The following is a 26,705-nucleotide window of genomic DNA, read 5'->3' on the forward strand; positions in this document are numbered from 1 at the left end:
TACTACCACCATGTCAGATCATCACACTACTACTACCACCATCATACTACTACCACCACCATGTCATATCATCACACTACTAATACCACCATGTCATATCATCACACTACTACTACCATCATGTCATATCATCACACTACTACTACCATCATGTCATACCATCACACTACTACCACCACGTCATACCATCACACTACTACTACCACCACCATGTCATACCATCACACTACTACTACCACCATGTCATACCATCACACTACTACTACCACCATGTCATACCATCACACTACTACTACCACCATGTCATACCATCACACTACTACTACCACCATGTCATACCATCACACTACTACTACTACCATCATGTGATACCATCACACTACTACTACTACCATGTCATACCATCACACTACTACTACTACCATATCATACCATCACACTACTACCACCACCATGTCATACCATCACACTACTACTATCATCATGTCATACCATCACACTACTACCACCATCATGTCATACCATCACACTACTACTACCACCACCAGCATCACGTCAAACATAACACTACCACTACCACTACCACCACCACCACCACCCCCACGTTATTGTCCTTTGTTAGATATTGGCTGTCACTATGGTTTGCTGGAGTCCCGGAATCTTCGTAATGGCGGTCACCTCCAGACTGGTAGATGTCAGTGACATTGTTTGGTTCCTGTGTGTGAATCTTTAGGACATGACATCATGTGCGGCTGTCTGAGACGTCCTCGCCGGCTTCACATTGCCAGACCGTTTCTACGTAAGTGATGTATAGATTCAACAGGTCCAGCAGGAATCAGGCCTGGGTGTAGTTTGTTGAATTCAACCCAATTGTCAATTGTATTTGGTTAACTGTTTTTTCTAGTAGCTAAGGGGGCAATTACTTTTTCACATAGGACTGAATATAATTTTGTGTTTTCTTGGTCTAATATTATAAGTAGTCTGTTGATCTGAAACATTCAAGTGTGACAAAAATAGACGAAATTGGGAAGGGGGGCAAATACTTTTCACATTACTGTATATCGGACAACCAACATGTCTACATTTAATGCTCTAATGGGGTCGTCACCCAGTTCTCCCAGACTCCTCATTGGCAGTAATTATATGTTTATGGACGGATTGATAAAGGTGTAAAGTGAAGACGGCTTATATCAAAAACATGCAAAAATAGGATGAAAAATGGCAAAAGTGGAAACAATCAGAAACATTTCGGCACCTTCACCTCACTCATTCTTACATACATGTTCATTTCTAATAAAAAATTTAATTGAACAAAAACAATACTCAACTAGACCGTCCTCTACTCTGTGCTCCTCTGAAATGTTCTATACTATTTAATACCCTTTCGAACCATCCTCTGCTTGGTCCTTCCCCGCACCATCCTCTGCTCGGTCCTTCCCCGCACCATCCTCGGCTCGGTCCTTCCCCGCACCGTCCTCTGCTCGGTCCTTCCCCGCATCGTCCTCTGCTCGGTCCTTCCCCGCACCATCCTCTGCTCGGTCCTTCCCCGCACCATCCTCTGCTTGGTCTTTCCCTGCACCATCCTCCGCTCGGTCCTTCCCCGGACCGTCGTCTGCTCAGTTCTCCTCAATACTCCTCTGGATCATTCTGTGCTCTATACTCCTCCATACCACTCAATACTGACCTATAGTCTGCTCATTTTGACATCCTCGGCTCTATATTATCCTCTGTTCCTCCAAGCTGCCCTATTCTCCCCCTTGCTCCCCTGGGCCAGCCTCTGCTCCTCCTTGCCACTCCATGCTCTGCTATTCTTCCCATACTCCTCTAAACTCCTACATAGTGCTCTATATAGCTTGTATACTTTTCCAAAATCTTCCATACTAATCTACTAAATTATACTTGATAAAAATGAGTTCCTCCTCTAGAACAGTAGAAGCCTATAAAATGCTGCACACTATATATAATATGATATATTATCCATATCATGGCACCATTCACGGTTACATTTAATCCCTTATTTGCCGATAAACTTACCGGAGGCTGCAAGAGGCTGCTCAACGATCCCGACCTTCACAACCTAGAACAAAACAAGACAATTCAAGTGAGTGTAGTTAACACCATAATAACATTAAAATGTAGACATCTCATGATCCTGATGAATCTCAGGTAGAGTCAGAGCATCTGGCTGATATAGCATTCACTTATCTATCCAGATCAGTAATGGGTGGTGATACAGGTCTCATAGCACTGCAACCCTGAGTACAGCACCAGAAGGGTCACAATTCTATCAATTCAACATACTTGACTACTGGCCTTATTACCATTCATGAAGGGCCCAAGACATGAACTGTGTATTAAAGACGGAGTCTAATACTCCTAAAACCAGACTTACCATCTCAAGACCGACTCTTTCCATTAATAAATCACATGAGACGTTGCGTGACATGGAATATGTCGGCCACAGCGGCCTCTTTTATTGAAAATACAAAAAATAACTAATTACCGTAATAAATCTAATATACAAAAATACCAAACAGTGCAAACCAATTTACAGGATTCAAGGTCTTTGAGGGGTATAACTTTTATACAGTGTTTAGAAGGTATATCCCCGCCACACCTTCACCACCAATTCAATGCCATCTTGGACACCCAACGCCCATAAGTCACCACTAACATCGTTCAGGTGCCCCCCATCTGAATGCTGTAAGACCGGATCAGGAGACTCCAAATCAGGGTGTCGTACAACAATACCACCATTTCTGGCAATAAATTTGGAGACCACTTTATTGAGCTTTGCCCTGGCGCTGTTTAATCGACCCACGGATCTTACTTGTCTCCATTGGAGACGGGCCACTATCTCGGACCATACCAGAATGATTCCTTGGAATGAAGACCATAAGCGCAATGCATAGAACTTGATGTCCCTAATTAAATCCCTGGATGTCCAAATGCCTAAGTCATTCCCTCCCTAATGAAGAACTAAGATGTCGTGGGAACGATCCATTCGGACTTAAAAATGGAGTTCCAGTAACAAACCGCTCCACAGCATCCCTTGAATTCCTAGCCATCTGATATTGGCCTCCGAGCGGACGAACCCGAGTTGTCGCCCGTTCGTTCGCATGACAGATCTGACCACTCCCTAATGCACAAACGAGTGACCCATTATCCACACGAGACAGGGTCCGGGAGCTAATAAGAAAATAAAAACAATGTAAAAGAATAAAATAAAGCAAAGTAGAGGTTAAACGAGCAATGAAGGTCTCACGTACAACAGATACCTGCTGGATTCCCACCGCCCCATCTGCTTCAACACATGCTCAGGCATTCCCCATCTAGCCGCTTCCATTGCTGCACCTATGCCGAAGGATTGAGAAGCAAACTCACGAAGTTGAAAACCCAGAAACACAGCGATAAACTGAAAGCGAGAAAGAGCCTTACCGTTCAAGTGTACCAAGAACGCTCCTCACATGGACGGGCGCATAGCCAAAAATGAACGCACACAGTGAAGTGGACAAACCGGGGAGTTATCCAGGGTGTACAAAACCAGTTTCACTCCTCGTCCTAACTGATCCGTTTTAGACTTTTTCAGCAAGCACTCCACTCGGTCAGACATGCAACATACATCATCCAAATTCAGACCATCATGTGAAACACAGGAACTGCTAACCAACTCACCTAACTGAAAGGCCCCAAAGAAAGCCAGAACAAACGCCACCGTCAATAAACGACATTCGTAACCGTCAAAGGAAATATCAGGAAGGCAACTCACAAGCTGAAGGAAAATGTCAAATGATACCGGGCGTCTGGAATCCCGAACAGACACCCAACTTCTCCTGTATCCTTACAAAGCCGGACGGATGGGAAACTCCTTAGTAACATCGGTAACCATGTGCATCCTAAACCAGAATGCCAAAGCGGACATTTTTCTGGCTAGTACTGATGGGGAAGAAGCCGCCTGTAATGCCTGACCTATGTAAAGCAACAGCGGCGCTAAGAGATCGCATCCGTAAAAAACTCTAAAATCGACATTCTCAACCCAGTCATCCAACTACAGAGATTTACTATTATACTGCTGTAAGAAAGCTGCGAAAACCGACAAATCGGCCCGATGAGCGGCCGACACGTGAATAAAATGCAGAGGGCTTTTTATTCCCACTGTGGCAGCCACCAAGCGTCGACAAAAAACCCTGCCCCTGGGGATAATCCTACATGCGAAGGCAAGCTTACCCAGCAGCGATTGCAGTTGGCATAAGCGAACCTTCTTAGCCGACCTCACTGAGTCTTTGGTAGATTTAAGGGCCAGTTCACACAGAGTCATTTGACAAGTTTTTTTTACGCGGAAACCGCGTCGGAAAACGCATCACAAAACGGCCGAAAATGCCTCCCATTGATTTCAATGGGAGGGGGAGGCGGTTTTTCCCCGCGAGCGTAAAAACTGTCTCGCGGGAAAAAGAAGCGACATGCCCTATCTTCGGGCAATTACATCTCTGACCTCCCATTGATATCAATGGGAGGCAGAGAAAGCGTACTTTGTGGCGGTTTTTGGCCGCGGGCGAAAAACACAGCGAAAATCGGCGTGCAGGCAGAGCAAAATCTGCCTCAATATTCCAAACGGAATTTTGAGGCAGATTTTCCTCCTGCAAAAAACTCAGTGTGAACCCGGCCTAAGAACTATTAATTTATCCTCTGGTAACCTGCATTCCATTGCTACAGAGTCTAACTCAATTTCCAAAAAACGAATGACCGTGGCCAGTCCGTCCGTTTTTTCAGGGGCAAGGGGTACCCCAAATGAAGCAGTGACCTGCTCTACCGTATGCAGTAGAACTGAACGAAACATGGGAATCAGCAGGGCCAATGTGAAGGATTTGCCTGACACAGCTTCTGTGTCGACGCCCGTAGTTAATCAGCCTGCATCTGTTCCTAGGTCTGCTAGAGTGACTCGATCTGCTACCACTCAGGCTGGTAGGCTGAGGAGAGCCTATTGCAGCCTGGCCAGACGGTTCTAGCTCCCGCCCTTGGTCCACTTATACCTTCATTTGATGCTTGTCCTTTGCCTGTGATTCTCCTCTTTCCTGGCTCTGCTATTCCTGCTATCATTATTGACCTTGCTTGACTGACTATTCTGCTGCTCTGCATTTGGTACCTCGTACACTCCTGGTTTGACTCGGCTCGTCCACTACTCTGTTGCTCACGGTGTTGCCGTGGGCAACTGCCCTACATTCCTTTGCTTTTGTGTTCCCTTGTCCTGTTTGTCTGTCGTGCACATATTGAGCGTAGGGACCGTTGTACGCCGTCGTCTAGGACGGGCTGTGCAAGTAGGCAGGGACTGAGTGGCGGGTAGATTAGGGCTCACCTGTCTGTCTCCCTATCCTGACATTACAGCCAATACACAAAAAATCGTCCAGGTCGTGCAAAATGGAGTTCAAACCTGACCCCACAGTGACGACCCATTCCAGAAAAGTGCAAAAGGCTTCAAAGTGATCTCAATGGTGACGGAAACGTCGCTAATGTTTTCAGTTTGTCACCGTTGTGACAGGGTTCCGTTATTCTTGACCGAACCAATAGCGCAGTCGACTGAGTTCAATGGTGAGGGAGACGGAAGCGAAGTTTTCAGTTTGCCTTTCCATTGAGGGGTTAACCCGACGGAAACCTCAGACGAAACCCCTCAGTGGAAGGAACACTGATGTGAACACGGCCTTATCTCCTGCTGTTCTAGCACCAGTGAAGGCACCCAGTCTCCTGAACAACCCTGAAGTCACTCATAGACTGCTCTGATAATAGACATGATGAACTTCTCTTCTATAAGTGACCATCTGAGGTTCTGGGCCTTTTCTGGCTCTGTTTCTACCTCACCACATTCAATGTCTGGGCTTGGTCCATCCTCTGGGGCATAGTCTTTCACCTGCTGACATCATCACTATTAATCTGTTCATGACAACACACATTGATGAGTGTTACATAAAGATTGTGGGATAAGCCAAGAGTGTCACCTCCTTCTCTATGTTGTACCGCAGACATTCTCTACACTCCATCACCAGCTGAGTCTTCCCAGCCAGCACTTGTGGTGAGGACATGCTGAGAACGTGTGTGGAGGCGGCGAGAAGCTGAGGACACTGGTGCCTGCAGTCACCTCGCCGGCAGTCAGCAGATAGTCATTATAACTGACCAGAATTACTGACCCTACAGCAGTCACAGCTAGAGGAGTCCTCGCGTGAGGGCATCACCTCCACCTTTCAAGAAAACATACAGGAAACGATTCAGGGAAAAAAACTTTCGATTTCAAGTTACCATATTGTGCAACAAAGACTCACCCCAATAAATGGAACAAACTTCTGGCAAGAATCCTCATCAGCACTAAGAAAATGGAGCCGAGGAGACAGGAAGAAAGAAAGAAAGAAAAAAAAGAAAGAAGAATTAAAGAAAGTGAAGAGCAGGAACGCATGAGATAAACGACAACTGCTGCAAAGAGAGAAGAGCGGGCGTCATGAAGAAAACTGGAAACTGCAGATAAAGCACCACAGACATGAGAAAACAGAGGAAAGAGGTGACACATCAACATGGGAGGCACCACAAGTAAAAACAAAAACAGACTGGTAAAAGAACAGGAGGAGGAGGAGGCCGAGGAGGAGACCGAGGAAACATGGAAGAACAGGAGGCCAAGGAGGAGACAGAGGAAACATGGAAGAACAGGAGGCCGAGGAGGAGACGGAGGGAACATGGAAGAACAGGAGGCCGAGGAGGAGACCGAGGAAACATGAAACAACAGGAAGCTCAGGAGGAGACAGAGGAAACATGGAAGAACAGGAGGCCGAGGAGGAGACAGAGGAAACATGGAAGAACAGGAGGCCGAGGAGACAGAGGAAACATGGAAGAACAGGAGGCCGAGGAGGAGACAGAGGAAACATGGTAGAACAGGAAGCTGAGGAGGAGACACAGGAAACATGGAAGAACAGGAGGCCGAGGAGGAGAAAAAGGAAACATGGAAGAACAGGAGGCCAAGGAGGAGACACAGGAAACATGGAAGAACAGGAAGCTGAGGAGGAGACAGAGGGAACATGGAAGAACAGGAAGCTGAGGAGAAGACAGAGGAAACATGGAAGAACAGGAGGCCGAGGAGGAGACACAGGAAACATGGAAGAACAGGAGGCCGAGGAGGAGAAAAAGGAAACATGGAAGAACAGGAGGCCAAGGAGGAGACACAGGAAACATGGAAGAACAGGAAGCTGAGGAGGAGACAGAGGGAACATGGAAGAACAGGAAGCTGAGGAGAAGACAGAGGGAACATGGAAGAACCGGAGGCCGAGGAGGAGAAAAAGGAAACATGGAAGAACAGGAGGCCGAGGAGGAGACACAGGAAACATGGAAGAACAGGAAGCTGAGGAGGAGACGGAGGGAACATGGAAGAACAGGAAGCTGAGGAGAAGACAGAGGAAACATGAAAGGACAGGAGGCCGAGGAGGAGACAGAGGAAACATGGAAGAACAGGAGGCCGAGGAGGAGACCGAGGAAACATGGAAGAACAGGAGGCCGAGGAGGAGAGAAAGGAAACATGGAAGAACAGGAGGCCGAGGAGAAGACACAGGAAACATGGAAGAACAGGAAGCTGAGGAGGAGACGGAGGGAACATGGAAGAACAGGAAGCTGAGGAGGAGACCGAGGAAACATGGAAGAACAGGAAGCTGAGGAGGAGACAGAGGAAACATGGAAGAACAGGAGGCCGAGGAGGAGACCGAGGCAACATGGTAAAACAGGAGGCCGAGGATGAGAACGCGGAAACATGGAAGAACAGGAAGCTGAGGAGGAGACCGAGGAAACATGGAAGAACAGGAGGCCGAGGAGGAGACACAGAAAACATGGAAGAACAGGAGGCTCGAGGAGGAGACACAGAAAACATGGAAGAACAGGAGGCCGAGGAGGAGACACAGAAAACATGGAAGAACAGGAGGCCGAGGAGGAGACACAGAAAACATGGAAGAACAGGAGGCCGAGGAGGAGACACAGAAAACATGGAAGAACAGGAGGCCGAGGAGGAGACAGAGGAAACATGGAAGAACAGGAGGCCGAGGAGGAGAGAAAGGAAACATGGAAGAACAGGAGGCCGAGGAGGAGACACAGGAAACATGGAAGAACAGGAGGCCGAGGAGGAGAGAAAGGAAACATGGAAGAACAGGAAGCTGAGGAGGAGAGAAAGGAAACATGGAAGAACAGGAAGCTGAGGAGGAGACAGAGGAAACATGGAAGAACAGGAGGCCGAGGAGGAGACAGAGGAAACATGGAAGAACAGGAGGCCGAGGAGGAGAGAAAGGAAACATGGAAGAACAGGAGGCCGAGGAGGAGACAGAGGAAACATGGAAGAACAGGAGGCCGAGGAGGAGACAGAGGAAACATGGAAAAACAGGAGGCCGAGACACAGGAAACATGGAAGAACAGGAGGCCAAGGAGGAGACAGAGGAAACATGGAAAAACAGGAGGCCGAGACACAGGAAACATGGAAGAACAGGAGGCCAAGGAGGAGACAGAGGAAACATGGAAGAACAGGAGGCCAAGGAGGAGACCGTGGAAACATGGAAAAACAGGAAGCTGAGGAGGAGACACAGGAAACATGGAAGAACAGGAGGCTGAGGAGGAGGCACAAAAGAATGTAAGAGGAGGACAGAAGGAATGAGGGGAAGGAGAACTGAACTGAAAGTGAAGAGAGACAAAGAAGTTTACACTAATATCTAAAATAAAGATAAGGAGAAAAAAAATGGTTTAACTGTGGACCAGGAAATAAATAGGACAGTAGATCTGCAGAAAGGGCCAGTAGAACATGAGACTGAGGCAGATTAAGCATGTCTGGGTGGGGCACATACAGTATGTGAAATGTAGAAGTGACTAATGGGGGGCATGGAGGTCTGAAGGATGCAATGTCCTGTAGCCAGTTCTGTGTGACTTTGTGGCCAGAAAACATACTTCCATAAACATCATTAGAAAACACAAAAAGTTTAGCAACACACACACATTTCTAGATTCATTGGCCACCAGGCTCCTTAGATTTGTCCATCCCTGATAGAAGTATAGAGATGATGAACAGGGAAAGGTGGTGTAACAGCTGAGGGGCTGGTGAGAGGGGAAGCTGCATGGGACCGAATGAAAAGGTAGAGAGAAAAAGATGCTACTCAAGAATTTGGAGGTTGTACAGTAATATTTGAATATTGCACAGGGAGAAGTCCCACAGAAGAAGTGGGAGGGGGGACGGGGGACGGGACGTTAGAATGGTTGAGAGATGAGGTCAAAGAGCAAAAAAGGGACAGGGAAGCAGAAAAAACATAAAATCCCTCAAGACAATTTACTGAGTGGAAGATAGTAAGACTGATATGAGGACAGAAAGACAAGAAGCAGACAGCACCAGGAGGTCTACAGGAGGATCACAGCCGTCTTCTCAGAACCAGGTTGTCTACAGGAGGATCACAGCCACCTTATCAGCACCAGAAGGTCTACAGCAAGAACACAGTCGCCTTATCAGCACCAGGAGGTCTACAGCAGGGTCACAGCCGCCTTATCAGCACCAGGAGGTCTACAGCAGGATTACAGCCGCCTTATCAGCACCAGGAGGATCATAGCCACCTTACCAGCACCAGGAGGTCTACAGCAGGATCACAGCCACCTCATCAGCACCAGGAGGTCTACAGGAGGATCACAACCACCTCATCAGCACCAGGAGGTCTACAGCAGGATCACAGCCGTCTTATCAGCACCAGGAGGTCTACAGCAGGATCACACCCACCTCATCAGCACCAGGAGGTCTACAGCAGGATCACTGCCGCCTTATCAGCACCAGGAGGTCTACAGGAGGATCACTGCCACCTCATCAGCACCAGGAGGTCTACAGGAGGATCACTGCCACCTCATCAGCACCAGGAGGTCTACAGCAGGATCACAGCCGTCTTATCAGCACCAGGAGGTCTACAGCAGGATCACAGCCACCTTATCAGCACCAGGAGGTCTACAGCAGGATCACAGCCACCTTATCAGCACCAGGAGGTCTACAGGAGGATCACAGCCGCCTTATCAGCACCAGGAGGATCACAGCCACCTTATCAGCACCAAGAGTTCTACAGGAGGATCACAGCCGCCTTATCAGCACTAGGAGGTCTACAGGAGGATCACACCCACCTCATCAGCACCAGGAGGATCACAGCCACCTTATCAGCACCAAGAGTTCTACAGCAGGATCACACCCACCTAATCAGCACCAGGAGGTCTACAGCAGGATCACAGCCACCTTATCAGCACCAGGAGGTCTACAGCAGGATCACAGCCGCCTTATCAGCACCAGGAGGATCACAGCCACCTTATCAGCACCAAGAGGTCTACAGGAGGATCACAGCCACCTCATCAGCACCAGGAGGTCTACAGCAGGATCACAGCCACCTTATCAGCACCAGGAGGTCTACAGGAGGATCACAGCCGCCTTATCAGCACCAGGAGGTCTACAGGAGGATCACAGCTGCCTTATCACCACCAGGAGGATGACAGCCACCTTATCAGCACCAGGAGGTCTACAGCAGGATCACTGCCGCCTTATCAGCACCAGGAGGTCTACAGCAGGATCACAGCCACCTTATCAGCACCAGGAGGTCTACAGCAGGATCACTGCCACCTTATCAGCACCAGGAGGTCTACAGCAGGATCACAGCCGCCTTATCAGCACCAGGAGGATCACAGCCACCTTATCAGCACCAAGAGGTCTACAGGAGGATCACAGCCACCTTATCAGCACCAGGAGGTCTACAGGAGGATCACAGCCGTCTTATCAGCACCAGGAGGTCTACAGCAGGATCACACCCACCTCATCAGCACCAGGAGGTCTACAGCAGGATCACTGCCGCCTTATCAGCACCAGGAGGTCTACAGGAGGATCACAGCCACCTTATCAGCACCAGGAGGTCTACAGCAGGATCACAGCCACCTTATCAGCACCAGGAGGTCTACAGGAGGATCACAGCCGCCTTATCAGCACCAGGAGGATCACAGCCACCTTATCAGCACCAGGAGGTCTACAGGAGGATCACAGCCGTCTTCTCAGCACCAGGAGGTCTATAGCAGGATCACAGCTGCCTTATCAGCACCAGGAGACCTACAGGAGGATCACAGCAACCTTATCAGCACAAGAAGGTCTACAGGAGGATCACAGCCACCTTATCAGCACCAGGAGGTCTATAGCAGGATCACAGCCGCCTTATCAGCACCAGGAGGTCTACAGCAGGATCACTGCCGCCTTATCAGCACCAGGAGGTCTACAGCAGGATCACTGCCACCTTATCAGCACCAGGAGGTCTACAGCAGGATCACAGCCACCTTATCAGCACCAGGAGGTCTACAGGAGGATCACAGCCACCTTATCAGCACCAGGAGGTCTACAGGAGGATCATAGCCACCTTATCAGCACCAGGAGGTTCTGCAGGAGGATCACAGCCGTCTTCTCAGCACCAGGAGGTCTATAGCAGGATCACAGCCGCCTTATCAGCACCAGGCGACCTACAGGAGGATCACAGCAACCTTATCAGCACAAGAAGGTCTACAGCAGGATCACAGCCGCCTTATCAGTACCAGGAGGTCTACAGCAGGATCACAGCCGCCTTATCAGCACAGGAGGTCTACAGGAGGATCACAGCCACCTTATCAGCACCAGGAGGTCTACAGCAGGATCACTGCCACCTTATCAGCACCAGGAGGTCTACAGCAGGATCACAGTCGCCTTATCAGCACCAGGAGGTCTATAGGAGGATCACAGCCATCTTATCAGCACCAGGAGGTCTACAGCAGGATCACAGCCATCTTATCAGCACCAGGAGGTCTACAGCAGGATCACACCCACCTCATCAGCACCAGGAGGTCTACAGCAGGATCACAGCCGCCTTATCAGCACCAGGAGGTCTACAGCAGGATCACACCTACCTTATCAGCACCAGGAGGTCTACAGCAGGATCACTGCCGCCTTATCAGCACCAGGAGGTCTACAGGAGGATCACTGCCACCTCATCAGCACCAGGAGGTCTACAGGAGGATCACTGCCACCTCATCAGCATCAGGAGGTCTACAGCAGGATCACAGCCGCCTTATCAGCACCAGGAGGTCTACAGCAGGATCACACCTACCTTATCAGCACCAGGAGGTCTACAGCAGGATCACTGCCGCCTTATCAGCACCAGGAGGTCTACAGGAGGATCACTGCCACCTCATCAGCACCAGGAGGTCTACAGGAGGATCACTGCCACCTCATCAGCATCAGGAGGTCTACAGCAGGATCACAGTCGCCTTATCAGCACCAGGAGGTCTATAGGAGGATCACAGCCACCTCATCATCAGCAGGAGGTCTACAGCAGGATCACAGCCGCCTTATCAGCACCAGGAGGTCTACAGCAGGATCACACCTACCTTATCAGCACAAAGAGGTCTACAGGAGGATCACAGCCGCCTTATCAGCAACATGAGGTCTACAGCAGGATCACAGCCGCCTTATCAGCATGGTCAGCTCAGAGGGATTTGTGCAAACTTACAACCGATATCCCTACATGATCCAAAGTAAAACTCACAATGGAGACAACCCAACCCACTGAACTGAAAGCAAAGCAAGTGGCTGGAGACTCAGAGAAATGTTGTTATTTGGTTAAATCCTTTGCCGCACCTTGTGGAAATTACTGATGGATCACAACCATTACCAGTCCAGTATAGTGACTATTCCCCTCACTGGGGTCTATCCTGTGTGGCCGGCGTCAGTGTTGTCTAGAGCTCCCATCATTAATGACTTCTGTTCTGGTGCTCAGATTTGAGGTTCAGTTTGTGACTTTCAATTATTCCCTCACATGTGCAGATTTAATATCTATTAACCAACCAGATTCTAGACCGTTTATCCACTCAGGGAACAGGAAAATTAACACAAAATAACAAACAACTGTAAAAAAAAATAACAAAAATAAGAATACGGAATTGAATTCAATAACAGATAAAGAGACAGCACCCTTCATAACATGGCGGCCTGGTGCCGGGTGACCAGGCAACCTGAGGACATGCATGCAGGATATCACATCATCTACAGTGGGCTTACATATGATGGCCTATGCTCCATATTGTGATGAGAGGTTCAGGGTTAGGCAGAGGTCCATGTTGTCTTCAGTCACCTTTACCTCACAGAATTTTGGTTTTTATGTAATACGTATCCAGTGTCAATATTACTGCTACCTGCATGTCATAAGCTGTGACGAGAATGGAGACCCCCGGCCAAGATCACATTATTATAGAGACAATGCTGGTAAATATAACAGCCCAGGTGACAGAAGTGACCACATAAAAAACTGCCACCACCCAAGGCCTCCAAAACAACAGGAAACTAAATAAGCAAAGCTGAAGACAGACCCATGTTCAGAAGAAGGAATCTCTTTCTAGACAGTGTCACAGGGCCGGTGCATAGTGAGACTGTCACGGGGGCTGCAGAGCACGGTGTGAACCCACTGTGTCACCAAGGGATTTAACGTGGGGCTAAACTAGGGAGTGGAGTCTTAGGGAACATCAGATATTCACCCTTTAACACCTATACAGGGATCAGGACTTCACTGCTGGAGAACCCCGGTCCAACCCCTTGGCAATCGCCGACGTTAACAGGCGTAGTACAGAAACAGCAGACGGAGTGCAACACCAGGTATAGTATAAATCCAGGCAGGCAGCAGACGTGCACTCATGGGTAACAAGCAAGAGGTCAGGGCAGGCCAATTCTCCCCGGTTCTCCCAAACCTGTTAAAATAATGGCCCATTTGTGTAACCGGGGAGAAGCAGCATCCCGACCCCGTCCCCGTGCACTCAATTGTATCCGCGTCCTTACGACGTTGATGTAATTGAGCAGTCTAGTACTAGCAGGGTAAGGGAACTATGAGTTCCCTACATCGCCATTGAGCGCTTTACCTGTGATACAGACGGTTCCACTTCTGGCCAGGCTTGCTCCAGCGAAGAAACTAGGCCTGCATCGCTGAACAATAATGTGGGAACAGGGACAGGTGAGTATATACTTATTTTATTTAGTGGGCACTGTGTGTGGGCATTGTGTGTGACACTATATACAGGGGGATAATGTGGGTGGCACTGACTGCAGGGGGCACTGAGTGGCACTATCAACAGGGGACACTGTGTGGTGGTATATTCAGAAACACAGCGTTTAACACTTTTTGTGTGTGGTGCTTTATCTCACAGTGTGTGACACTATTGTATTCAGGGGCACAGTGTATGGTAATATTTAATTTAGCAACATAGTTTGTGGCACATTGAGGATTCTTTTCTTAATTTATAGGTGCGGATGTGTTGGAAAATTAAGGAACCAAATACACCTGCGCAGCAAACTCTGCAGAGATGAGTCATGGCTGAGAGTACTGCTGTATATATGTACTGAGCTGAGTTCTGGTGCTGTATATATCTACTGAGCTCAGTTCTGGGGCTGTATATATGTACTGCGCTTGGTTCTGGGGCTGTATATATGTACAGAGCTGGGTTCTGGTGCTGTATATATGCATTGAGCTGGGTTCTGGAGATATATATATGTACTGGGCTTTGTTCTGGTGCTGTATATATGTACTGAGTTTGGTTCTGCAGCTGTATATACGTACTGAGCTTGGTTCTGCAGCTGTATATATGTACTGAGCTTTGTTCTGATACTGTATATATGTACTGAGCTTGGTGCTGGTGCTGTATTTATGTACTGAGCTTTGTTCTGGTGCTGTATTTATGTACTGAGTTTTGTTCTGATACTGTATATATGTACTGAGCTTTGTTCTAGTGCTGTATATATGTACTGAGCTTTGTTCTAGTGCTGTATTTATGTACTGAGCTTTATTCTGGTGCTGTATTTATGTAAGGAGCTTGGTTCTGGTGCTATATATATGTACTGAGCTTGGTTCTGGTGCTGTACTTATGCACGGAGCTTTGTTCTGGTGCTGTATATATGTACTGAGCTTTGTTATGGTACTGTGTATATGTACGGAGCGTGGTCTGGTGCTCAATATATGTACTGAGCTTTGTTCTAGTGCTGTATTTATGTACTGAGCTTTATTCTGGTGCTGTATTTATGTACTGATCTTGGTGCTGGTGCTGTATTTATGTACTGAGCTTTGTTCTGGTGCTGTATTTATGTACTGAGTTTTGTTCTGATACTGTATATATGTACTGAGCTTTGTTCTGGTACTGTATTTATGTACTGAGCTTTATTCTGGTGCTGTATTTATGTACGGAGCTTGGTTCTGGTGCTATATATATGTACTGAGCTTGGTTCTGGTGCTGTACTTATGCACGGAGCTTTGTTCTGGTGCTGTATATATGTACTCAGCTTTGTTATGGTACTGTGTATATGTACGGAGCGTGGTCTGGTGCTCAATATATGTACTGAGCTTTGTTATGGTACTGTATATATGTACGGAGCGTGGTCTGGTGCTCAATATATGTACTGAGCTTTGTTCTAGTGCTGTATTTATGTACTGAGCTTTATTCTGGTGCTGTATTTATGTACTGATCTTGGTGCTGGTGCTGTATATATGTACTGAGCTTTGTTATGGTACTGTGTATATGTACGGAGCGTGGTCTGGTGCTCAATATATGTACTGAGCTTCGTTCTGGTACTGTACTTATGCACGAAGCTTTGTTCTGGTGCTGTATATATGTACTGAGCTTTGTTATGGTACTGTATATATGTACGGAGCGTGGTCTGGTGCTATATATATGTACTGAGCTTTGTTCTGGTGCTGTACTTATGCACGGAGCTTTGTTCTGGTGCTGTATATATGTACTGAGCTTTGTTATGGTACTGTGTATATGTACGGAGCGTGGTCTGGTGCTCAATATATGTACTGAGCTTTGTTATGGTACTGTATATATGTACGGAGCGTGGTCTGGTGCTCAATATATGTACTGAGCTTTGTTCTAGTGCTGTATTTATGTACTGAGCTTTATTCTGGTGCTGTATTTATGTACTGATCTTGGTGCTGGTGCTGTATATATGTACTGAGCTTTGTTATGGTACTGTGTATATGTACGGAGCATGGTCTGGTGATCAATATATGTACTGAGCTTCGTTCTGGTACTGTACTTATGCACGAAGCTTTGTTCTGGTACTGTACTTATGCACGGAGCTTTGTTCTGGTACTGTACTTATGCACGGAGCTTTGTTCTGGCACCATATCTATGCATTAAGCTTGAATCGCATACTTTTGTATTTGGGGGTTTTGGCAATTAGCCGGGAGATTTGCAGTGTTCTCCACAGTTCTCACTGTCCACAGCCTAACTAAATAATCTTAGCACACTTCGGTTACTAAATTTGCAGATATAGGCCTGTACATAATGTTTGAGTTTAATATAACTAGTTTGGGTAGGTATGTTTGCTGTTGTAATTATATTTATAGTGTGGTAAAATAAAAGCATTCTGGACAGGAAGCACCACAAACTTGGAAACGTTCTAGGATATTGTGGACACATAAAAAAGTACGGGAGAGTCCACATTAATATAAAGAGTGATTGGAATATTGTAATGTCTTATTTGAATATTAGAGTCAGAATTTTTTTCTATGGTGCGGCACCCCTCCCCCAGGCACGTATATCTTTGTCAGCAAATCAGAGAAACTGTTAAAAATGTAAGCCCCACCCCTGAGTCAAACACAGGGATTCCAAACAAACATTACGCAGGGGTGTCTCTAGTGAGCTACGAGGAACCTATTTGCTCAGGCAATGGTGGACAAGGGGAGGTGCCTTTTTATACCATGAAAAAACTAGGTCGTTTGGCGCATGCTGGCCCTTTAAAACAGGGGGAGTCCACGTGCGCACTAGGAAGTGCAGGAGGAGAGCGTGGTCAGTCTGGAGAAATAGAGGGACGTGACGACCAGGGGACAGAGGACACCATGAGAGATAAGTATACGGCGACCTCGGGGAGTTGCAGCCATTACATCTTTGGTGGAAGAGAATGGAGAGGTTGTTCTTATGGAAGGGTATATAGGGATATTGTAGGCTAGAGCAATATTTGCAGATGGTGTACGTTGCGGGGGGGGGGGGGTTTATGGAGAAGTTATTAGATGGAATAGTATATAAATATGTTATTATTTTGGAATCAGGATATGGAGTTTAAGGTTAACAGGACTTTCAAAAGCAGGAGATGTGCAGGGGGGTTGTGGCTTTTTAGTCATAGATGTGCTACACATCTATCAATGTCTAATTACAGTACAGCTGGTCGAACAATGGAGATTTTCATTAGCCAAAAAGGACAATATAGACCAAAAGACAGGTCAGAGGACACGGGAGAGGTCACAGGACACGGAGGTTTAAAGATCAGAGAGAGGCCGCAGGACGCGGGAGAGGTCGCAGGACGCGGGAGAGGTCACAGGACGCGGGAGAGGTCGCAGGACACGGAGGTTTAAAGATCAGAGAGAGGCCACAGGACGCGGGAGAGGTCGCAGGACGCGGGAGAGGTCACAGGATGTGGGAGAGGTCACAGGATGCGGGAGAGGTCGCAGGACACGGGAAAGGTCGCAGGACACGGGAGAGCTCACAGGACACGGGAGAGGTCGCAAGATATGGGAGAGGTCGCAAGATACGGGAGAGGTCGCAGGACAAGAAAGGTCGCAGGACACGGGAGAGGTCGCAGGACACGGGAGAGGTCACAGGACGCGGGAGAGTTCACAGGACGGGAGAGGTCACAGGACACAGAGGTTTAAAGATCAGAGAGAGGCCACAGGACACGGAGAGATCGCAGGACGCGGGAGAGGACGCGGGAGAGGTCGCAGGACGCGGGAGAGGTCGCAAGATCTGGGAGAGGTCGCAGGACAAGAAAGGTTGAAGGACACGGGAGAGGTCGGTCGCAGGACACGGGAGAGATTGCAGGACACGGGAGAGGTCGCAGGATACGGGAGAGGTCACACGATGCGGGAGAGTTCACAGGATAGGAGAGGTCACAGGGCACGGGAGAGATCGCAGGACGCGGGAAAGGTCGCAGGACACGGGAGAGCTCACAGGACACGGGAGAGGTCGCAAGATATGGGAGAGGTCGCAAGATACGGGAGAGGTCGCAGGACAAGAAAGGTCGCAGGACACGGGAGAGGTTGGTCCCAGGACACGGGAGAGGTCGCAGGACACGGGAGAGGTCACAGGACGCGGGAGATGTCACAGGACGCGGGAGAGTTCACAGGACGGGAGAGGTCACAGGACACATAGGTTTATAGATCAGAGAGAGGCCACAGGACACGGGAGAGATCGCAGGACGCGGGAGAGGTCGCAGGACGTGGGAAAGGTCGCAATATCTGGGAGAGGTCGCAGGACAAGAAAGGTCGCAGGACACGGGAGAGGGCGGTCGCAGGGCACGGGAGAGGTCGCAGGACGCGGGAAAGGTCGCAGGACACGGGAGAGCTCACAGGACACGGGAGAGGTCGCAAGATATGGGAGAGGTCGCAAGATACGGGAGAGGTCGCAGGACAAGAAAGGTCGCAGGACACGGGAGAGGTTGGTCCCAGGACACGGGAGAGGTCGCAGGACACGGGAGAGGTCACAGGACGCGGGAGATGTCACAGGACGCGGGAGAGTTCACAGGACGGGAGAGGTCACAGACACATAGGTTTATAGATCAGAGAGAGGCCACAGGACACGGGAGAGATCGCAGGACGCGGGAGAGGTCGCAGGACGTGGGAAAGGTCGCAATATCTGGGAGAGGTCGCAGGACAAGAAAGGTCGCAGGACACGGGAGAGGTCGGTCGCAGGACATGGGAGAGGTTGCAGGACACGGGAGAGGTCGCAGGATACGGGAGAGGTCACACGATGCGGGAGAGTTCACAGGATAGGAGAGGTCACAGGGCACGGGAGAGGTTGCAGGGCGCGGGAGAGGTCGCAGGATGCGGGAAAGTTTGCAGGACGCGGGAGAGGTCGCAGGACGCGGGAGAGGTCGCAGGACGCGGGAACGTTCGCAGGACGCGGGAGAGGTCGCAGGACGCGGGAGAGGTCGCAGGACGCGGGAGAGGTCGCAGGACGCGGGAGAGGTCGCAGGACAATGGGGTTTAGAGATCACAGAGAGGCCACAGGACACGGAAGAGGTCGCAGGACACTTGAGAGGTCACAGGACACAGGAGAGGTCACAGGACACAGGAAAGGTCACAGAACACAGGAGAGGTCACAGGACACTGGGGTTTAAAGATCACAGAAAGGCCACAGGACACGGGAGAGGTCACCGGACACTGGGGGTTAGAGATCACAGAGAGGCCACAAGACATGGCAGAGTAAAGCAGACAGTAGTCTTGGACTTCTAAACTAGGTAGAGGCCATCTTTGGTTGCAGGGTAAGGGTTCCCTTCCTAGAAAGACTGAACAAAATAAACTGACTCCCATCATCTGCAATATGAATATTCTGAGCCTGGTGTTATATATCACATATAACCAGTTACCACAGAACGGAGGGACACCCACTTATTCTTCAAATTGTTTCGTAGGAAGGACAATGAGAAATAATATTTCCAAAAGAACAGGCTGCACCTGACTTCAACCGTTGTGTATATTGTATAGTATATGGGGGCAATGTGACCAGCCGTGAACCCCAATGTATTTATAGCCATCACCGATGTCCAGTCTATATGACCACCCACTAACCAAGAGCATCTAAAGAAGTGGGGGCCCTAGAAAGTGGAAACCCTGTCCTTATGTCAAGTCACTAGACTACTTATTAGGGACTGGCTAATGTCCAGGGGTAGAATGAGATCCACACATCTTATATACAGTATATATACAGTATCTTATTGTCACAGCTCCGCCCCCTGTTACTGACATCACTGATATATAATATAATTACACTGTGATCAGACATGAGATCCACACATCTTATATACAGTAACAGCTATTCATCTATTACTACTGACAACCAGCCTGTATATCATGTGTGAGAGGTTGTCACAGCCCCGCCCCCTGTTACTGACATCACTGATATATAATATAATTACACTGTGATCAGACATGAGATCCACACATCTTATATACAGTAACAGCTATTCATCTATTACTACTGACACCAGCCTGTATATCATGTGTGAGAGGTTGTCACAGCCCCGCCCCCTGTTACTGACATCACTGATATATAATATAATGACATTGTGATCAGACATGAGATCCACACATCTTATATACAGTAACGGCTATTCATCTATTACTACTGACAACCAGCCTGTATATCATGTGTGAGAGGTTGTCACAGCCCCGCCCCCTGTTACTGACATCACTGATATATAATATAATGACATTGTGATCAGACATGAGATCCACACATCTTATATACAGTAACGGCTATTCATCTATTACTACTGACAACCAGCCTGTATATCATGTGTGAGAGGTTGTCACAGCCCCGCCCCCTGTTACTGACATCACTGATATATAATATAATTACATTGTGATCAGACATGAGATCCACACATCTTATATACAGTAACAGCTATTCATCTATTACTACTGACAACCAGCCTGTATATCATGTGTGAGAGGTTGTCACAGCTCCGCCCCCTGTTACTGACATCACTGATATATAATATAATTACACTGTGATCAGACATGAGATCCACACATCTTATATACAGTAACAGCTATTCATCTATTACTACAGACAACCAGCCCGTATATCATGTGTGAGAGGTTGTCCCAGCTCCGCCCCCTGTTGCTGACATCACTGATATATAATATAATTACACTGTGATCAGTCATGAGATCCACACATCTTATATACAGTAACAGCTATTCATCTATTACTACTGACAACCAGCCTGTATATCATGTGTGAGAGGTTGTCACAGCCCCGCCCCCTGTTACTGACATCACTGATATATAATATAATTACACTGTGATCAGACATGAGATCCACACATCTTATATACAGTAACAGCTATTCATCTATTACTACTGACAACCTGCCTGTATATCATGTGTGAGAGGTTGTCACAGCCCCGCCCCCTGTTACTGACATCACTGATATATAATATAATTACACTGTGATCAGACATGAGATCCACACATCTTATATACAGTAACAGCTATTCATCTATTACTACAGACAACCAGCCCGTATATCATGTGTGAGAGGTTGTCCCAGCTCCGCCCCCTGTTGCTGACATCACTGATATATAATATAATTACACTGTGATCAGACATGAGATCCACACATCTTATATACAGTAACAGCTATTCATCTATTACTACTGACAACCAGCCTGTATATCATGTGTGAGAGGTTGTCACAGCCCCGCCCCCTGTTACTGACATCACTGATATATAATATAATTACACTGTGATCAGACATGAGATCCACACATCTTATATACAGTAACAGCTATTCATCTATTACTACTGACAACCAGCCTGTATATCATGTGTGAGAGGTTGTCACAGCCCCGCCCCCTGTTACTTACATCACTGATATATAATATAATGACATTGTGATCAGACATGAGATCCACACATCTTATATACAGTAACGGCTATTCATCTATTACTACTGACAACCAGCCTGTATATCATGTGTGAGAGGTTGTCACAGCCCCGCCCCCTGTTACTGACATCACTGATATATAATATAATGACATTGTGATCAGACATGAGATCCACACATCTTATATACAGTCACAGCTATTCATCTATTACTACTGACAACCAGCCTGTATATCATATGTGAGAGGTTGTCACAGCTCCGCCCCCTGTTACTGACATCACTGATATATAATATAATTACACTGTGATCAGACAGGAGATCCACACATCTTATATACAGTAACAGCTATTCATCTATTACTACAGACAACTAGCCCGTATATCATGTGTGAGAGGTTGTCACAGCTCCGCCCCCTGTTACTGACATCACTGATATATAATATAATTACACTGTGATCAGACATGAGATCCACACATCTTATATACAGTAACAGCTATTCATCTATTACTACTGACAACCAGCCTGTATATCATGTGTGAGAGGTTGTCACAGCCCCGCCCCCTGTTACTGACATCACTGATATATAATATAATTACACTGTGATCAGACATGAGATCCACACATCTTATATACAGTCACAGCTATTCATCTATTACTACTGACAACCAGCCCGTATATCATGTGTGAGAGGTTGTCACAGCCCCGCCCCCTGTTACTGACATCACTGATATATAATATAATTACACTGTGATCAGACATGAGATCCACACATCTTATATACAGTCACAGCTATTCATCTATTACTACTGACAACCAGCCCGTATATCATGTGGGAGAGGTTGTCACAGCCCCGCCCCTATATCAAGTGTGAGAGGTTGTCACAGCCCCGCCCCTATATCATGTGTGAGAGGTTGTCACAGCATGGACACTGTCAATAATTGAACCTAGAAACCCGTGTCCCCGGAAGTAGCTCTAATCATTGGGCTGTCAGGGAGGCCGGGCAGCTCCAATGCTGAATCTATTGTCCTTGATGACCTGATCGCTCTCAGCCTTTGTCTTCCTACATAACTCTGGCCCTTACACTTCCTCCTTACCGGACTATTGAGCTTGCTGCCTGTACTCTAGGTCCTTGCCGCTTCTCTATAAATGATTGCCGCTTCTCTGTGACCTGAACTTGCACTGTTTTCTGACCAGATCTCGGCCTCATGCTGTTGCCGCTTATCTTTGTACTATCACTTGGCTGCTCTTACTGAGATCGGGAGAGGTCGGGCATTGCACATTTCATATCCTCTTGACCCGGCTATTTAGTGGTGACGCTCATGTAGTGATCGACTTGTGTGCGGTCAATCAGCGTTTACCTTGAGAAACACAGTTGGGGAGTTGTTGCCCACAGCAACCAATCAGACTTCACCATTTAATTCTCAAATCCCCCTTACAAAATGCAGCATCCCGATTGGTTTTAACGAGTCAAAAAATAACATTTTACCTGCTGAAAAAATCCCCCTTTTTATAGTGCCGATCGAGGGAAGGGGTTCATGTGTAATAAAGCAAAGCTGTATGGGGGAGGGAGGGCGCCACATCCCCTTACCTTCTCTGTCTGTAGGTCAGCATCGCCTCGGAAATAAAGAGCTGATGGGTGACAGATGCCCCCGTGATGTACTGCGCCACTCTCCCTGCCACGTCCAGCCGCTCTGTGTAATAGGAGGGTCTACATTATTATCCACATTCTGTTCTGTCATATCGAGCCCCCCCTATCATGGCAGCATGTTGTCGCTGCAGGATCTCGCCGCAGGACCTCGCCACAGGATCTCGCCGCAGGACCTCACCGCAGGATCTCGCCGCAGGACCTCGACGCAGGATCTCGCCGCAGGATCTCGCCGCAGGATCTCGCCGCAGGACCTCGCCGCAGGATCTCGCCGCAGGACCTCGACGCAGGATCTCGCCGCAGGACCTCGCCGCAGGACCTCGCCGCAGGATCTCGCCGCAGGACCTCGCCGCAGGACCTCGCCGCAGGACCTCGCCGCAGGACCTCGCGCGGGGGCCGCAGGTTTGTCGGTTGCACACTCATGCTGTGTATCTTCTGTTCCACCACAGCTCAGCTACGTTCTGCTGGAGATGGGGCGTTTGTGAAGTCTTTACAGGATTTCATTGTCTTGTGCATGAAGGTGGAGATGATGGGCGGTGTGTGTCATCTACACCGCTGATCTCCAGTCTGTGGCTGTCAGGGCATGATGGGAGTTGCAGTTGGAGCAACAGGAGGGCCACAGGTTAGAGATCAATGCTCTACATAAAGCAGCAGAAAGTGAGACTCATCGGAGCAGGGGACGTTCTCCCAGTCCTCAGTGTCGGGGCCGGTGCTCCCCTATAGCCGCAGTAATCGGCCAGGTAAAGTCTTCTGCTGCTATAGTCTCCACCTGTGGGTCGGAGGCCGTGGTCAGAGCGGTTATTGAAGCCCCCGTGGTTTGCAGTTTGACGACGTCACCCCAGAACGGGCTCTCACAAGCTGCGTCTCTCCGTGTAATGTGGGAAAATCCCCGGATATCTGTGGATTCTAGGACCCTGAGATATCCCTCAAGCTTCATCACAATCACTGCGATCACTATGTGACCCCCTAATACAAGTCGGACCCCTGTGTCTCACCTGATCCTGGGGCCTCCCCCTGACTGAACGCATCTCTCCAGGCGGCATCCATAAAGAGGGTGTTATATTTACCGTCCACGGACGCCAGGTATTTGGCCACAGGATGAGGACCTGAGGAGGAAAACATGTACAAATAACATTGATCAAGGTGGCGGACAACCTCTAATGTGCTGCCAGAGACCCGGGGGCGGAGGGGGCTGACCGTGTCCTCCACCGACTGTATGTAAAAGTTTAATCTTCACCCTACAGACTATTCCCACTAGATGGTGGTGATATCAAATCACAGAGAACCCAGAAGAATCCGCCGCAAGGAAACATTAAAAAAAAAATCCATATAAAATTAAAGGCGTTTTCTGATTTATGTCAATAAATTATAATCTCTATATAAATGAAACGCTCTACAAATTTCTAATATTTGTTTTTTTTCACAATTTTCAACATCTCTACTTGCAGTCAGTGAATGGGAACACTCTTGTTTACATTCAGAGGCAGCAAGTTTATACAGTCCAAGTCCTGCTCCCGCAACTAAGAAGAGGAAAAGACTGTATCCAGGCTCGGCATTGCTCTGTCAGATCTGTGGTAACTTGTGACAATGGCCTGGAGCCCGGGGCGTGTGGCGGAGCCCCTGGTGCCTCCCCTGGGTACAATGTCACTTTGTAGATCATTTCTCTGATTGCTGGAGATTCCTAGATTCACACCTGACACTGACAGAACATACAACAGACAATGCCCACCAGGTAAAGTGGTCAAATATCAAACTCACCCAGCGGCAGAACAAGAAAGCGAAGATAGTTTAACCAATCAGGAGTCTTCCCAGCGAGCTGCTCCACGAAGAACCGAAGAATAACGCTAAGATAACTCTGATCACCGGCAACCACGACTTTAACTGGAGGCGGCATCAATGCGTTACAGTTACAGCTGGAAAAGAGACGACAAGATTTACTGCAAACCTGTAACTGTAGTAGACGTGGTATGAGGTGTACTCACTATCTATATACATGTAACTGTAGTAGACGTGGTCTGAGGTGTACTCACTATCTATATACATGTGACTATAGTAGACATGGTATGAGGTGTACTCACTATCTATATACATGTGACTATAGAAGACGTGGTATGAGGTGTACTCACTATCTATATACATGTGACTATAGTAGACGTGGTATGGGGTGTACTCACTATCTATATACATGTGACTATAGTAGACGTGGTATGGGGTGTACTCACTATCTCTATATACATGTGACTATAGTAGACATGGTATGAGGTGTACTCACTATCTATATACATGTGACTATAGTAGACGTGGTATGATGTGTACTCACTATCTATATACATGTGACTATAGTAGAAGTGGTATGAGGTGTACTCACTATCTATATACATGTGACTATAGTAGACGTGGTATGGGGTGTACTCACTATCTCTATACACATGTGACTATAGTAGACGTGGTATGAGGTGTACTCACTATCTCTATATACATGTGACTATAGTAGACGTGGTATGAGGTGTACTCACTATCTCTATACACATGTGACTATAGTAGACGTGGTATGAGGTGTACTCACTATCTCTATACACATGTGACTATAGTAGACGTGGTATGAGGTGTACTTACTATCTATATACATGTGACTATAGTAGACGTGGTATGAGGTGTACTCACTATCTATATACATGTGACTATAGTAGACGTGGTATGGGGTGTACTCACTATCTCTATATAAATGTGACAATAGTAGACGTGGTATGAGGTGTACTCACTATCTATATACATGTGACTATAGTAGACGTGGTATGAGGTGTACTCACTATCTCTATATACATGTGACTATAGTAGATGTGGTAAGAGGTGTACTCACTATCTATATGCATGTGACTATAGTAGACGTGGTAAGAGGTGTACTCACTATCTCTATATACATGTGAATATAGTAGACGTGGTATGAGGTGTACTCACTATCTATACACATGTGACTATAGTAGAGGTGGTAAGAGGTGTACTCACTATATATATACATGTTACTATAGTAGACGTGGTATGAGGTGTACTCACTATCTCTATATACATGTGACTATAGTAGACGTGGTATGAGGTGTACTCACTATCTATATACATGTGACTACAGTAGACGTGGTATGAGGTGTACTCACTATCTATATATACATGTGACTATAGTAGACGTGGTATGAGGTGTACTCACTATCTATATATACATGTGACTATAGTAGACGTGGTAAGAGGTGTACTCACTATCTATATACATGTGACTATAGTAGACGTGGTATGAGGTGTACTCACTATCTCTATATACATGTGACTATAGTAGATGTGGTATGAGGTGTACTCACTATCTATATACATGTGACTATAGTAGACGTGTTATGAGGTGTACTCACTATCTATATAAATGTGACTATAGTAGACATGGTATGAGGTGTACTCACTATCTATATACATGTGACTATAGTAGACGTGTTATGAGGTGTACTCACTATCTATATAAATGTGACTATAGTAGACGTGGTATGAGGTGTACTCACTATCTATATACATGTGACTATAGTAGACGTGGTATGAGGTGTACTCACTATCTCTATAT

At 47.5% G+C, this 26,705-nt stretch overlaps 1 protein-coding gene across 3 annotated transcripts in view; it reads right to left on the reverse strand.

The window, feature by feature from the left end:
- The window catches only part of LOC142760355 (phosphofurin acidic cluster sorting protein 1-like), a 278,801-nt gene that overhangs the window by 21,101 nt on the left and 230,995 nt on the right, over window positions 1-26,705 (reverse strand). For all 3 annotated transcript variants that reach the window (XM_075863541.1, XM_075863540.1, XM_075863542.1), the window contains 5 exons: window positions 24,863-25,017; window positions 24,100-24,210; window positions 23,048-23,150; window positions 6,312-6,354; window positions 2,035-2,077 (listed from right to left, as the gene is read on the reverse strand). In XM_075863541.1, coding sequence (XP_075719656.1) covers window positions 2,035-2,077; window positions 6,312-6,354; window positions 23,048-23,150; window positions 24,100-24,210; window positions 24,863-25,017 — 455 coding nt within the window. The remainder of the gene's footprint in view (window positions 1-2,034; window positions 2,078-6,311; window positions 6,355-23,047; window positions 23,151-24,099; window positions 24,211-24,862; window positions 25,018-26,705) is intronic.

The sequence above is a fragment of the Rhinoderma darwinii genome, chromosome 4, assembly GCF_050947455.1.
Source record: "Rhinoderma darwinii isolate aRhiDar2 chromosome 4, aRhiDar2.hap1, whole genome shotgun sequence".
NCBI lineage: Eukaryota > Metazoa > Chordata > Amphibia > Anura > Rhinodermatidae > Rhinoderma > Rhinoderma darwinii.